Raw genomic sequence first — 15279 nt, 5'->3', positions numbered from 1 at the left:
CCACTTTAAGACCTCAGCTCCCTGAGGAGCTCAAGAAAAATCATAAACGTGAGGTTTGCTCAGTTTTTGTTACTGTCGTAAGGGACTCTTTTTTTCAAGTATACAATTTGTTTTTATTTACAATACCCTATAAAAATGTAAACTTAGAAACTTTAATCTTCATTAATTAGAACCAAACAAAAAAGATAAAGCACAGAGAGGAAAAAATAATAATCAAGTGCTAACTTGATCGGCTGTGAAGTGGAAAGGCAGGAAAGGCACCTAGTGAAAACAGTCAACAGTGTCCCAGGGAACGTAGGTGATGTCACTGTGGGACAGCTGGTGGAGCCCAGGGCTACAGATGGGAAGAAATGGAGATGGACACAAGGACGGCTGGTGTAACGGAGGCTTTTACTGTTGTACGATACCTGTATGTGCAAAACATGTATTCTCTTTCAACACCATAACCTGTCTCCCCTATGACATTCGAAAAGGTGAGAACAGCAAGAGTGTATCAGGGCCAATTCAGATTTAATTGTCTTGAGGGCTGTAATCACTAGGGATCAAAACCCCTTATCCTGGCTGACTGCTGAGTGGGAAAGGGACAAATGAAGAGTTATGGCAGGCCATCCCTGCTGGGATTCATATCCAGGCCCCTGGGTGCCCGGGATGGGAGTCGAGTGATGAAATAGCAAGAACAGCAGTTCTGCCCACAACATAGGGAATGACTTTCTTGTTCTATACACTGTAAGCAGAAACTACAAAGTCTTTATTAAATAAGTGTAAATGGAAAAAATGGCATGATCTGATTCAAATATTTAAGATTATTTTAGCACCCATGAAGAGAGATAATGAGCCCAGCATGGAGGTGCAAGTGAGAGCAGGGAGACCAGCCTAAGTAGGAAGTAAAGGTGGACAATACGATCTAGCAATCCCACTTCTAGAAACATACCCCAAAGAACAGAAAATAGGTTTTTGGCTCTTGAAGAGAGATTTGCAGACTTATGTTCATAGTTGCACTATTCACAATTGTCAAGACAGAACCTATGTTTATTGATACATTTTATTTTTTTTAATTGTGTTTATTTTTAGAGGGGGAGAAGGAGAGAAACACTAATGTGTGGTTGCCTCTTGTGCCCCCCGCTATTGGGGACCAGGCCTGCAACCCAGGCCTGTGCCCTGACTGGGAATCAAACCAGTGACCCTTTGGTTTACAGACCACCACTCAACCCACTGAACCACACCAGTCAAGGCCCAATAGATGAGAGTTTGTTTTGCATGATGAAGTTTCTGGAGATCTGCTTCACAGCAATGTGCACTGACCTACGTTCAGTTCGTAGTACTGAACTACACACGTGAAGAGATGTTAAATTGCATGTTAAGAATTATTTTTAAATGTGATGGTGGCATGGATTTGTAGTTATTGTTCACTGTAGTGGTGGCTGTAAATAAATTAAACTCCCCAATCAAGACACAGATTGAACTGATAAAAAAAAAAAACAAGATTCAATTATATGATGCTTACAAGACATACACTTGGATCTAAGGACACAAAGTCTGAAAAAGGTAAGTCATGCTACACTTGATGAGGATGCCTTGAGAAATGGGTCATTATTATTTTTGTCTTAGTACAAACATCACAGTGCACTTACACAGTGTACCTACTATACACATAACCTATATAATATAGCCTATTGCTCCAAGGCCACAAGCCTGTACAGCATGTTACTGCACTGTATATTGTAGGCAATTGTAATACAACGGTTAGCTATTTGTATCAAAACATAGAGAAAAACAGTAAAAATACAGGGTAAGATATACAAATGGTACATCCATAGAGTTTACAGGAATCCAAGTTGTTCTGGGTTGAGTCAGTGAGTGGTGAGCAGATGTGAAGGCCTAGGGTTACTTTACACTACTCATACTCTTTATAAACACTGTACACCTGGAGTCCCAGACACAAATGAAGTTTTATATGCCCTTGAGATACTTAAGTATCATCTTGCATGAGAACTGAGGCTCAGGGAAGTTAAATATCTTATCAAGCCCACATATGCAAGGAACTTAAGTTTGGTGCAGATCTGACTGCATGGCCAGGAACTTCTACAAGCTCTTGCCTGTTCACACCTGCACAGCCTGCACATTCACACTTACGGATGTCAAGTGAAGAAATCTGACCCAGCAATGCACAGCCATGCTAGTTTGTTTCCTTATGCTTAGCTCATTTCTAAAGCAGCAGTACTGAGTCCAAAAGGAGTAAGGTTAAGGATAGAGGACCCCCGTTTCAACCTTCCTTTACCTCCTAACGCAGACAAGCCGGCCCAACACTCAGAATCACTGCTGCCATTACAACTCTGTCAAACCTATCTTTAGTTCATTGCTAACAATCTTCGAAGGTCCTGCAGGGCTTTTATTTCCAAGTATGTATTTCTTATGTTTACAAAACTGAAAATAGCTGCTCCCAAATTTTAAAGTGCTGTATTAGAAGGTAAGCATTGCCTTGAACTACAACCCCCAACTACGAGTGGAAGTTTGCAATCACTTCAGCAATTATCAGTTAAAATTCAGAACTGTATGAAAGCCATAAAATTGTTTTCCGTATCTTGATTTACTGAAGCATTTTCACAATAACCTATTCTTTAGTGATAACTGGCTTTAATGTTTTCACATAATTTATGTGGTTTTTCTAGATTTTCAGGAAAATTGACTGAATTCCCAAGACTTCTAATGTTGCCATTAACTTTGCTCATTAAAACAAGTCTGTAGGTGCTCGTCTTGGGGCCACACTTCACCAGGTGCTTGCTTTGAAATCTTTGTGCTCAGAATTGGGCTAGACACATTAGTAGTCCAACTACCTTCCGATTAGTAACTCCTTCACCTCTTCTGGAATTATACCCCAAACCCCCAACTTCCTTAGGAAATAATGATCACTGCTGGCCTCAGGTATCTAATATTGTGTAATCCTCAAACTGTTATGTTTACAGCCATTTTACTGAACCATACCACTGCAATCTTTAGTTATTACTATTTCCCAAGCTAACTAAAGTATTTGTTATAACACTATAATTGCCCACCCTAAAGAATTTTATTATATTATTCAAATTTGCATTAAAAAAAACCTTTAGGCCCTGGCCAGGTGGCTTCGTTGGATGGAGCATCCTCTCGTACACCCACAGGCTGCACGTTTGATCCCAGGGCCGGGCACATACTGAGGTTGGGGGTTCCATCTCCAGCCACTATGTGTACGGGTGTAACCGCTGTTTCTTTCTCCCTTCCTCTCTAGAAAAGGAACCAATTTCAAAACTAATTCAGAGTAGCAACTACGAGAGCCTTTTCTCAAGGGAGTATTTGTAAAAATGTTTATATACGTTGTCAGAAATATTTCTGGAAATTTCCCAATAGGAAATATAGAAAATATATTTAGAAAGATATGCTATTATAAATTCTAAATACAAAATTTCAAAATACTTTAACAGAACACCAAGAGATTGATTCTCATCCTACAAACCCATTTAAATCTCTGCTACGCTAACTATCAAGCTCTAGGACACTGGCCAAGTTAAGTATCAAAGCCAGTTTCTGGATCTACACAATGAGAACAGAATTCAGGAAAATAAAGCATGTAAGTACAGAGTCTAATAGTTAGACAATGATACCTACTATTATGCCAATAGGGGTTTGACTTTTATTATATCCTTTTCAGTCCCAAAGTTAACATAAACAAAATTTAATTGTCCATGATTCCAAGTGTAAATTGGTTTAGCTGACTCTAGGAAAAATGAAAACAGAGTAGACCACTATAGGTCACCCATCTAATTCTGATATTCTACTTGGAAAGTAGAATAAATCCGTAGTACAACTCTGTAGTTCTAAAATCTGCCAGCACCACAAATAAAAAGTCAACAGAATTTAACAACTGATAGTCAATTTATTAAAAAGAATGATTTAGGCATCTGCAATGGTGACTTCAACCTCAACTCCTGGCTCAATACTGATGGATGTAATCTGCTTAACAATCTCAGAAGGGCTGTGCAAGTCAATGAGTCGCTTGTGGATCCTCATCTGAAATCGATCCCAAGTCTTAGAACCCTCCCCACAGGGAGTTTTTCTTGTAGTGATTCTCAGAGTCTGCAACAAAAGACAAAGGAAACCAAGCATTTATGGTTTTATGCTCATCTATAGGCCTTCTGAAAAACTATTATTCTTAACCACCTCATCTGAAAATTTCCCAGGGCATCATTCTGCCTCTCATAAATAAATCTGCAGACACTAACAATTTGTAACAGTAAGTCTATTTTCACTCAGCCACCCTTGCAGCTCGTGGCTGTAGAACACACCACACCAAACTAACAGCAGCAAAAAGGTTTCAACCTTTGAGTCTTAAAACTTGCTTAATATGGACCAATGTCTACCAACTATATTTATTTGGGTTTGTATTGTTAGCACCAGCATATAAAACTTATGGCGGCCAAGCCTCTTATAAACAGTGAACGTTCAGACTTATGTAACAACCCTATGCAGCTCCTACTTCCTGCCGCGCTGATTTCCTTTACCTTGGTAGGCATCCGAACTGGTCCTTTCACTTTGAGATTCTTTTCCTTGGCGCCTCTGATCAAATCAGCACACACTACAGAGAAACAAAAATATCTTTCAGTTCATTCAAAACAACCAAAGTCAGCTTAAGAAATTTTAACTGCTGGCTCAGAATAGCGTATAAAAACTATCACAGTAATTCAACAAGTAGTAATCTCCTCATCGCCAACTACAATAGATATAGCAAAAAAAAAATCTAACGTGGGTCGTTCTTTTCAGGGTAAGCAAGTTGTCACTTCTCTGTGCGTCAGTCTTGTACAGACTGGTCGCTCTTTCGGCCCAACAGTCTCACCCCTGAAAATACTGTACTGACCCTTCTCCAAAGACTTTACGTTCCGGCTGGTTAGAGTAATTCTAATTCGGTGAATCGCCACCTCTGGTTCCACGGGTGTCTTTCCAGTATCTTTAAAAGCCTATTGCACAAGGGAGAAAAACACCTACATTTTAGAAATGTCATTCTATTCTGGATACATGCATTTCCCAAACGTTCCCGGGTTCCTCCGCCATTTCAGGAGCTCCCAGACTAGTGAGTAGTCTCTCTTACTCACCGCCTCCCCCAACCCAGCATCCATCCCTAGAAGAGAGCGAGACACCGGACCAAGTCCCGCCACTGCCACAACAACGCGGCGCCGGGCTCCGCCTCACCATTGCTGCGACGCGGCTTCCTGACCGACTTGTTCCTCGGCGAGAGCGAACAGCGGTGAGCCAGGAGCAAGAGCGGGATAAAGACGGATAAGCAGCAAACGCAGCTGCGACTTCCCCAAAGAGAAAGGCGCGTGGCCTGCCTCGCTCTTATATAGCTGCGTTCGCATCTGCATCCGGGTCCCCCGCGTCTCTCCCCGATGCCCCGGAAGAGGAAGTGCAGTATTGGCTCTGGGGGCTCTAGATGAGGCTGCGCTGGCAGAGGCCGGCGGTCCCCGGAGTTGGAGGAAAAGGCGCGGACTCCAGCGCCTCCTGTCGGCCGGGAGGAGTCAGAGCACCTTAAGTAGGTGCCCTGCACGCGCAGTCTCCAGGATCCTCTGGCTGGCCGTCAAGCAAAGAAGACAAGGAGAATGCGACCTGGCCTAAAATCTGAGAAACTCTTCTGTCTAGTGAGCTTGCCTCCGGCTTCTTCAGAATCAAAACGACTCCTGTGGTCGTTTACTCCCTATGCAAAATTTACTTCTTATGCAAACCGAGTCACTGGTTCTTTGAGCAAGTGGGTCACTTTTCTGACTTTAAATCACATTGGTATTAGGAAAAATGATTCTGATAACCTGGGCATGCTTTTTTAAAAAATTAATAAATAGTTATTTTTCACAGTCTAAAATATCCTTTCGTGATATTCAGCTGTGGCTTCCCAGACTTTTAGAAAACTTGGCATCTGTTTCTAGAAAGCACTTGATACTGGATTCTCCTCTCCCAGGAAAATTAGGGCAAAAATGTCAGGCTTCGGGGATTATCTTGGAGCATGTTGCACATCTCGAGGCCCAGCATGGACACCCAGACTATCTACATAATTCTAAAACATATTATCTCTTCTCTCTTCCAGTGAAGTAATGTCGAATAGGACCCTTCAAGATTTTCCTAATACTGAGCATCTATGCATAACCAACTATGGGACAACAGTGGAAAAACCAAAAGTAGTCAACTGACCTAGGTAGCCAAGAGAGAGAGTGTAGTTGGCAACACATATACCTTACCTAAAAACAGAGGGCTGGTTAAATAGAACAAAATACAGGGCGGAAGGAAGAGTAAATAACCTCTTTATATTACATATGAACCTCTGAGTGTAGAAAAGTTATTGCTCAGACACAAGGAATTAGTGAATGACAGAGCTCAGACCCCTCTAAATAAGACTCTTTCTTGAACCTTTCTTTTCTGTTCCTTGGAAGAATATTATATTTGAAACTCTTATCAAATAATAGTATTGGCTTACTTGGTGGCAACTGGCTTTCTGTGCCTTGCAAAGAATATATACTGATCTTGCTGCCTTTTAACCATTCATTTGTGTGTGAAGATTTGGGTATTGTCCAGTTGAGTTATTTTAAAACATCGTTAATTTCCCTGGCTGGGTAGCTCAGTTGGTTGGAGCATCGTACTACTGTACACCAAAAAGTTGCAGGTTTGATCCCTTGTCAGGGCACATACCTGGGTTTCAGATTCTATCCCTTGCATACAGGAGGCAACTAATCAATGTTTCTCTCCCTCTCTCTCCCTTCCTCCCTCTCCTTTCCTTTCTCTAAAAATCAATACATATATCCTTGGATGAGGATTTTAAAAATTATGAAAACAATGTCATCCATTGGCTATAAATGCTATATTAGTAAAATTTACAAGAGAAAATCTAAAAACCTGCATTCTTGCTTTACTATCAGTAACCAAAATGAGGCTTCATAATTTAGGGTTTTAACTTAGCAGTGTTGTTATCAGCAAACAAAAGTGCAATTTCCTAATCTCCCTGAGATGTGACTGATCACCGTTGCATTAGTACCAAAAAGGGCTGTGCATTTTCAGACAGCTTACAGAAGCATCCACGTTTTACTAATACTCAAAGGACAACCAGAAATTCCATGGTGGGGTGCTTGAGAAGTACATCGGCAATTTGTTTCAGTAACAGATCTGTTACATCTATTTTTAGGCTTGCATTCCTCTTGTCGTACTTGAGGAGATGGTGAACAAATTAACTTCCTTAACCATAGAAAAAGAATTTCAGTATAGACAAAAGGCATAATGTGGTCAGGCATGCATGGGAAAAATCGTTGATGTGACTGGAACTAAGGAAATAGCTGGTTAAGATAATATGAGACAAATGTAGTGAAAAACTTCACTATTTTTAAGTTGCTACAGTTCAGTTTGAAACATTTTGTCGTATCTATCTCTTGCAAGTTAAATATTGTCACAGTCCCCAAATTTTAATTTACTATGTAATGTTTTAATGTTAGATGATATTCATTGAAGAAAATGTAGAATTTAACAGTAAGGACAAAAGAAGAAAATACAATGCCACCATTCAGAGAAAAGCCACTGATTACACCTTCAGATGTGTGTATATCTCTCTAAAAAGTGGGATTACAGCCCTGGCTAGATGGTTCAGTTGGTTGGAGCTTCATCCTGTGCACCACAGGGTTGCGGGTTTTATTCCTGGTCAGGTCAGGGCATGTACCTGGCTTGTGGGTTTGGTCTCTGGTGGGGTTGTTTATGAGAAGCAACAAACTGATGTTTCTCTCTCGATCTCATTCTTCCACTCTTTCTCAAGATCAATAAACATATCTTCAGGCAAGGTTTGTAAGTACTTACATACATGCATACAAAACTCTTATTCTGTACACAGTTTGGTAAACTGCTTCATTCACAAAATATTTTGTTACAATAAATATACTTCTGCAACATCCCCTGTAATGATTGCATTGTGTGAATGGTTCTTTCATATTTATATAGTTAGTTCTCTATTTTTAGACATTTAAGGGGTTTTTCCGTTTTTCACTCTTGCAAACAGTACCATGAAGTACATGCTTCTAGACCAGGGCTTCTCAGTTTCGGGCGAGCTGATTCCTGTTTTGCAAGGGACTGTCCTCTGCATCGTAGCATGTGAATGGCATTTCAGGCACCCACTAGATGCCTGGAGCAACCTTTCCCCTCCAGCTGTGACGATCAAACAGATCTCCAAAATTCACCACCACCATCCGCCCTCAGCAGCCCCGACCATGTGAACCACTGCTGTCGCTGAATCTTTTAGCTCATTTTTAATGCCTTAGATCATGTGCTAGATATGTACTACTCTCTGGTAGCTTAATCAAAGAAGAGTCATATTTTAAATACTTTGGCATCAGGTACATTGCCCTGTGGGAACATTATACGCAAATAGATACTTCTTCTAGCAGTATAATGAAAATTGTAGTGCAAAAAATAGAATTAAACATTTGTCTCCTTTTAAAATTTAAAATATTCTCAAGACCATTATAAACTTTATGTTTTAAATATCTCTAGCCAATATAAGCTTCCTTTATTCGTCTTTGTAGTTCTTTTAAAATTGTCTTGTAAAGACTTTTACTGCAGTTCTTTGTGTCTTTCTGTGGACAGCCACCTACTGGTCTTTTGCCGCAATGACAGTGTCTTACAAAAGGAAATGAACAGCAGTGAAAAAATGTGTATATTTATGAATAAAATGATAAAGGAAAAATGTCAAATGAATGTGGATAAGTCTGTGCAGACACTTTTTTGTGTGTATAGACACTTTTATTTGCTGAATTTTTTATCTGGATAAGTTAATGTTAAAATGTTGAAGTCTGAAATTAAGAAAAACCAGACAGTTTAAAACTTTTTCTTGTGGTTACCCATGTAACATTGGTAAAAGAGTGAGATGTGAAGGCAATTCCTTGTGGTTTACTAGGGCTACATGTGAAGACTCAGAACAATACTGGGCATGCGACAGTAGCCAGCATTATTGGAAGTACATTATCTGTATAGTGTTGATTTGGTTTTTTGTTTATTTGTTTGTTGGTGAAAAGGAAGGGAACTATTTATTCAAAAGTTATACAGGCTTAGAGTTATGACTTAATGTCTTCATTAAAATCCCAAAGTCCCTTAAAACACCCACAAACACACACAGTCCTTCCTCCCCACTTTGCCCATTTCGGGGTACCATATCTCGGGAAAAGAAATAGAAGTCCGTGGCTCAGGTAGCCCCTGTTTCCTCCCAGTAATCCATGCTTGGCTGGCAGGCCTCCTGAGGTTTCCAGCACCATCAGCTGTGTCGCCACTGTGAGCTCTAAGTCTTAATCCAAACCCACATGGCATCTTCTCATGGCCCACCAGCAAGAGTTCTTTCACCCCTTTCCTTCCTACAGCGTCTTTTTTGCATTCTCCCAAACAGCTAATAGAGAGCTCTGCATCACTGCTACATCTTGCTTTCCAACTTCCTAAGCTTTTCGAACTTCCAGCTCCCAAAAAGAGCACCCAAAGCTGCATGGTCCCCCCTTTGCATGGCTGCCATGCCTGGGTTTAAGTCCCAGTGCCAATCTTCTTCTGCATTCCCATTTCTGACTCCTCCCACAATTGGCTGCACCTGCCAGCATTCCTACATCTTTTCCAACTTTTCTGGGCTGCCATAGTAAGTCCAGGCAGGTATGGCCCGTGGCGTGAAGCTAGTCATTGGCAAGCTCTCAAGCAAGCGATACAACCAGGGGGAGTTGCCTCCCAGTTATATCCTGGGTGGAAGTCACTCCCATCTCCCTGGCTCAAAGCACAGCCACAGAGACTTCCAGCCAAGATGGAGGTGTAGGTAGACACACTGTGCCTCCTTGCACACCCAAAATAAGGACAACAACAATTTAGAAACAAAATAACAACCAGAGCTGACAGAAAATTGAATAGTGTGGCAGTCTGACAATCAAGGAGTTAAAAAGCAGAGCCACAGCCACTTAACATATATATGAAACCAGTCAAAAGTTATAGATATGTTAAATGACTGTTCTATAGGTTATTTGCAAAACTGTCGATATGCAAAATAACTCAATGGCCGTGCTCCAGGTGTCCCATCCCCGAGTTCAGACTTGTGGGGGTGAGGATGTCCTATACTTCCTGGACACCCTGAATTCTGTACCCCATTATAAATCCCTCTTTGGAGGACCCCCTGGCCGCACCCTGTTACAAATCTCCTTTTTCAGATATACAACAGCTTTATAATCATATGAAGGACAATGGGCGAAAGGTCACATCTTTTTGTAGCTACTTCCGACTGGACATGGATGTCATCCCACCTACCCTGGGGTCAGGGATTCCCTGAAAGAATGAGGGATAGCAAAGAGGGCATCCTCCTTGTAAGGGGAAGGACCTTACAGAATCCAGGTCAGTTGGCTGTTGCTGGGAAGTTGCAGGCTTGATGTCCGAAGGCTAGCATTACTGGACAGTTGGCATCCTTGTCATATCCTGGAGGTAACAGATTTGGCAACAAAGTTGGAAGACACAATTAAATTATAACTACTAAATAATGAGGGCAGGGATTTAGGTAAAGAATGGCTTGTCTGGAAGAAGGTGTACAAGGCATGCTACACCTGCCCCAAACCCTTTTGGCCCACTCTACTTAGCTTGGGCTGAGAGGAATATTTTAGGATTTCCTCCCTTTCAGATTTTTGGGCCCTTTTTCTGTCCAATCCATTAGGACAGAAAAGGGAAGATCAGTTTTAAAGTGAAGCCCACAGACCGCCCCAACCCTTCACTAACCTTACCACTTAGTTCAGCCAAACCATTGAGTCTCAGGGGGCAATGATCAAAAAGGGCTCCTTAAGTGAGGTCTATATGGCAACCAATCACTCAGGTAATGAGGTCATAGGTATATGCCTGTATTTCAGGAGAAGAAATAGAAGTCCGAGGCTCAGGTAGCCCCGGGCTCTTCCCAGGAATCTGTGCTCTGCTTGTAGGCCTCATGCGGTTCCCAGCACCATTAGCTGCGTCACCACGGCGATCTTCAGTTCTTAATCCAAAACCTGCGTGGCATCTTCTCCTGGCCCTTTCCTTCCCTCAGTGTCTCCCCTGCATTCTTCCAAACTGCTAAGGGAGAGCTCTGTGTTGCTTCTACATCTTGCTTTCCAACTTCCTAAGCTGTGTGGCAAAGGGAGCACCCAAAGCTGCGTGGTTTCCCCTAATATCGATTTGTTTTATTTGAACATCAACTCTGGGAGATAAGTACTGTCATTCACGCTTTATATATAAGGAAGCTGAGGTTAGATAAACAGCTCAAGGTCATAAGAAAAGTCAGTGTTTGAACCCAGGGGGTCTAACTCTAGACTCTGTACTCTTAGCCACTATGCTATTTATCTTTATTATAAATGTCATACACATAGGTTCACTTTTGTCTTGATCATTAGTAGCAGGACTATATCTGAGAGGTATCAAGGGTTGTTATGTTAAACAGCATGACATAGAAGGGCTTTATATACTGCACTTCAGTTGAGGTCAGACATTTTATTGAGCTTTTAATATGTGTTACAAGGTCAAAGACCATTTTTTTAGTTTGACATTTCATAGCTATCCAAGGCCAGTTAACTCTATTTGCTTATAAAATTGTTTCACTAAAGTGAGTGATGGAATGGAATTAGGGACACAGTAAGATCTGGGATATGATATGATATGATATGATAGTTCCATTGAAACAATTTTAAGGACCCTCTATACTATTTTCCATAAAGGCTACACCATTTTACAATCTCATCTACAGCGTAAAAATGTTCCAATTTCTCCACATTCTCATCAACACTTATTTTTTATGGTATTCATCCTAATGGGGATGTTAGATGATGCCTTGTTTTGGATTTAATTTGTATTTCTCTAATAATCAATGATATCAAGCATCTTTTTTATATGCTCATTGGCCATTAATATATCTCCTTTGTGGGAAATGTATGTTAAAGTCCTTTGCTCATTTTCTAATCAGATTATTTGTGTTTAGTCATTGAGGTGCAGGAGTTTTTATATATTCTGGATATTAACCCATTATCAGATGTATGATTTGCAAATATTTTCTTCTATTCCCTAGGGTTGCCTTCCTACCCACCCGCAATTGCCTTGCTTCCTTTGCTTCTTTTGATGGGCACGTATTTTTAAGTCTGAGTGCCATTGTCCATTTTTGCCTCTGTTAGTTGTGCCTTTGGTTTCATATCCAAGAAGTTATTGCCAAGTCCAGTATCATTAAAATTTCTCTTATATTTTCTTCTAAGGTTTTTATAGTTTCAGATCTTATGTGTAGGTCTTTAGTCCATTTTGAGTTCATTTTTTCATACTATATGAGATAAGGGTCTAACTTTATTTTCTTGCATGTGGTTATTTAGTTTTCCCAGAACTATTTGTTGAAGAGATTGTCCTTTCCCCATGGAGTGGTTTTGGCACTCTTGTCCAAAGTCGCTTGACCATACATGTGAGTGTTTATTTCTGGGATCTCTATTCTGTTCCATTGGTCTATTTGTCTGTCTTTATACCAGTATCACATTGTTTGATTACAGCGGCTTTGTAATAGATTTCGAATCAGAAAGTATGAGGCCTTCAACATTATTTTTCTTTTTCAAAATTGTTTTGGCTATCCAGGGTCCCTTGAAATTGTATATGAATTTTTGGATGAATTTTTCTATTTTGGAAAAATTGCCATGGGAATTTTGTTGAGTTTTAGATCGCTTTGGGTAGTTTGAATATTTGTAACAATATTAAAGTTTTCCAATTCATGACCATGAGATGGCTTTCCATTTATTTGTGCCATCTTCAATTTCTTTTAGCATTTTTGGTAGTTTTCAGTACAAGTTTCTCACCTCCTTGATTAGATGTATTCCTAAGTATTATATTCTTTTTTTTTTTATAAAAAAGAGTTTGTTTATTTATTTATTTTTCTAGAAAAAGGGGGAAGGAGGGAGAAAGAAAGGAAGAAAAACACCTGTTGGCTGCCTCTTGCACACGTCCCCAACTGGGGACCTGGCCTGTAACCGAGGCGGGACTGGATGTGCCCTGACTGGAAATTGAACTGGTGACCTTTTGGTTTGTAGAATGATGCCCAACCCACTGAGCCACACCAGTCAGGGCAGTATTTTATTCTTTTTGATGGTACTGTAAATGGAATTGTTTTTTTTAATTTCCTTTTCAAATTGTTCATTGTTAATGTACAGAAATGGAAGTGATTTGTATTATAAAGAATTTTTAGAAATTAGAAACTAAGACTTTTTAAAAAATAAAGAAAAGAGACATCCACGGTCTCTGCCCCTCCCTCCCCCAGAAAACCAGTTCCAGACAAACAAAACTTTGTTTTCAGTGTTTTTCTCTGTGCGTTTTAAGAACAAATTGTTGACCTAAAAAGTTATAAACCTCAGCCCCTTTCTGTCTTTAGAGCCAGCAGTGATGCCTCAGAAGGGCTCTGGGTCCGTGGATGAGAGTTTGCCCCCTGTTGTGTGTGATGCAATGTTGAACCCCACCCTCTCCCGTTTTTTTTGTGGGTTTTTTTTTTTTTAACCTAGGATGTCTGTTGAATAAAAATTTATAAAATTTTCAGTCTGGCCAAAAGACAACCTTTTGAACATTTCCAATTTTTGAAGTGTTTCAAATTTTTCTCCAGAATAAATGGCTCTTAGTGAACTTTCTGTTAATTAAAATGCTGCTTTAGTAGTATTTCCTAGGATGGATTTCCAGAAACATAAATACCAAGTCAATGAATATAATTATTTTGAGGTTCTTTAATATACATTGCCAAACTGCAATTGCTTTCCAAAAGGTTGTAGTAATCTGTACTGTCACCGCCAATATCTGGAAGGTCTGTTTTGCCACAGCTTCATTAGCACTGAGAATCTTGTGAATGTGTGTAGTTTTAAGACACCCTATTTTTAATTTGTAGTTCTTCAAGTACTCATGAGGTGACATTTCCTTATTTTTTAATTTGTTGCCTATGTGCATTTTCCTTCTCATGAATTGACTTGTCAAGATTTTTGCCCATTTCTCCAGTAAAGTATGATGATTTTTCATTTTTATTTGTATGTGCTCCTTATAGAAGAAAAATCAACCTGTTTTTGGTCACAGTTTGAACAAAATTTTCTCATCCCATTGTCTGTATTTTATTTATTTAATCTTAATATCCAGAAATTAATACTTTTATATCATGAAATATGGCAGTCTTCTTTATAGTTTTTTTCGCTGCTTTTATAAAAGCCTAGGAATTCCTTCCTCCTCCTAATTTGTATTAACCATTCAAATCGATTTTCTTCTAGTTTTACAGGCGCTTTTTAATCCATCTGGAAATGATTTTGGTATGTGGTATGTAAGGTATTTATATTAAAAAACATATAGGTTCAGTAGAACTGTTGGTGGTAGGTTAAACGTTTCTTGAAAAACAGGAAGAATGACATACTCACTTTGGTTTCCTTAACTTTCCCAGACAGAAGAATCACTGAACACAGCCTCTCTTTCTTCAGGGGACGCACCTCACACTGCAGTGAGGGGAGATGGGTTCTCTCCTCCTCCCCCTGCTCAGAGTTGCTAACTGCCTGTCCCCTTGCTAGTGTCATGACATCTCCCCAGTGGCTGCTGCCCCTGTTGCCCATGGGGGACCTCTTCACACATTTGCAGAATCAAGGAAAAGGCTAATGAAGATGTTAGCCCCCTTGCACCTCTTTCATTTCAGTTGTTCTGATTTCAGTTGTTCCTACAACCCTCCACCCACACCAGTGGTGATTTTTCCTGGAAGGCAGCTGAAGAGATTTCTCCTTCGGTCGCTAAGGTAGCCTAGGCTACTTGGCCTGACGTTCTCTTCAGGATACATTTCTTTTCCATTGAAACAGCTCCTTCTCAGTTAAGGAGTAGGCATTACTTCCTGATTGATTTCAAAAAATCTTTTTGATTAAGATGGGGGGATTCTGGCTGGGGGTCAACTATTAGCCCAACTTGTTAGTGATCCTGTAGTGATGAAGTTTTTGAGGCCTGGATTAAATAAAATCCCAACCAGGCATCCCCATACCTTCACTGATGCCTGAAGTTGTGAGTTCCCACTACAGGTCTAACTCTGGGACCCTCATTAAAGAGTAAAAAAACCTCACGACTCTTTAAAACTGATTTTTTTTATTGCCTAAGGAGGAATCTGTAAAATGGAGAGGGTGAGGAGAAATCAATTAAATCTAAAAGTAGTCTTCACATCTGGATAGCGGACCTGCTATAAAATAGAAAAACAAACTATTGAATATCCCTCCATCTTTTTCTCTC

General features: G+C 40.1%; 1 protein-coding gene and 1 non-coding gene across 2 annotated transcripts; both read right to left on the bottom strand.

Annotated features, from left to right (window-relative positions):
- Positions 1 to 3887: 3887 nt before the first annotated feature.
- On the bottom strand, positions 3888 to 5379 carry RPS20 (ribosomal protein S20). Its single transcript, XM_037148257.2, has 4 exons — positions 5218 to 5379; positions 4886 to 4985; positions 4533 to 4606; positions 3888 to 4107 (listed from the first exon to the last, which is right to left on the bottom strand). The coding sequence occupies exons 1-4, from the start codon at positions 5218 to 5220 to the stop codon at positions 3925 to 3927; spliced, it is 360 nt and encodes a 119-aa protein (XP_037004152.2). The 5' UTR covers positions 5221 to 5379; the 3' UTR covers positions 3888 to 3924.
- On the bottom strand, positions 4674 to 4740 carry LOC119051519 (small nucleolar RNA U54). Its single transcript, XR_005082931.1, has one exon. It is a non-coding gene; the product is annotated as a small nucleolar RNA U54 (small nucleolar RNA).
- Positions 5380 to 15279: the final 9900 nt, after the last annotated feature.

The sequence above is a fragment of the Artibeus jamaicensis genome, unplaced genomic scaffold (genome assembly GCF_021234435.1).
Source record: "Artibeus jamaicensis isolate MK-2021 breed Jamaican fruit bat unplaced genomic scaffold, CSHL_Jam_final scaffold_916, whole genome shotgun sequence".
NCBI classification, from domain to species: Eukaryota; Metazoa; Chordata; class Mammalia; order Chiroptera; family Phyllostomidae; genus Artibeus; species Artibeus jamaicensis.
The sequence above is the reverse complement of the archived record's forward strand: the minus strand, read 5'-3'. Positions and strand labels throughout refer to the sequence as shown.

What these genes read in the sequence shown, in the direction of transcription:
- RPS20 (XM_037148257.2), bottom strand. An exon ending in CGTAAAGTCTTTGGAGAAGG is followed by an intron (nt 4,607 to 4,885) that starts GTCAGTACAGTA and finishes GTTTCTCTGTAG; the next exon opens with TGTGTGCTGATTTGATCAGA. An exon ending in CAGTTCGGATGCCTACCAAG is followed by an intron (nt 4,108 to 4,532) that starts GTAAAGGAAATC and finishes CTTTTGTTGCAG; the next exon opens with ACTCTGAGAATCACTACAAG.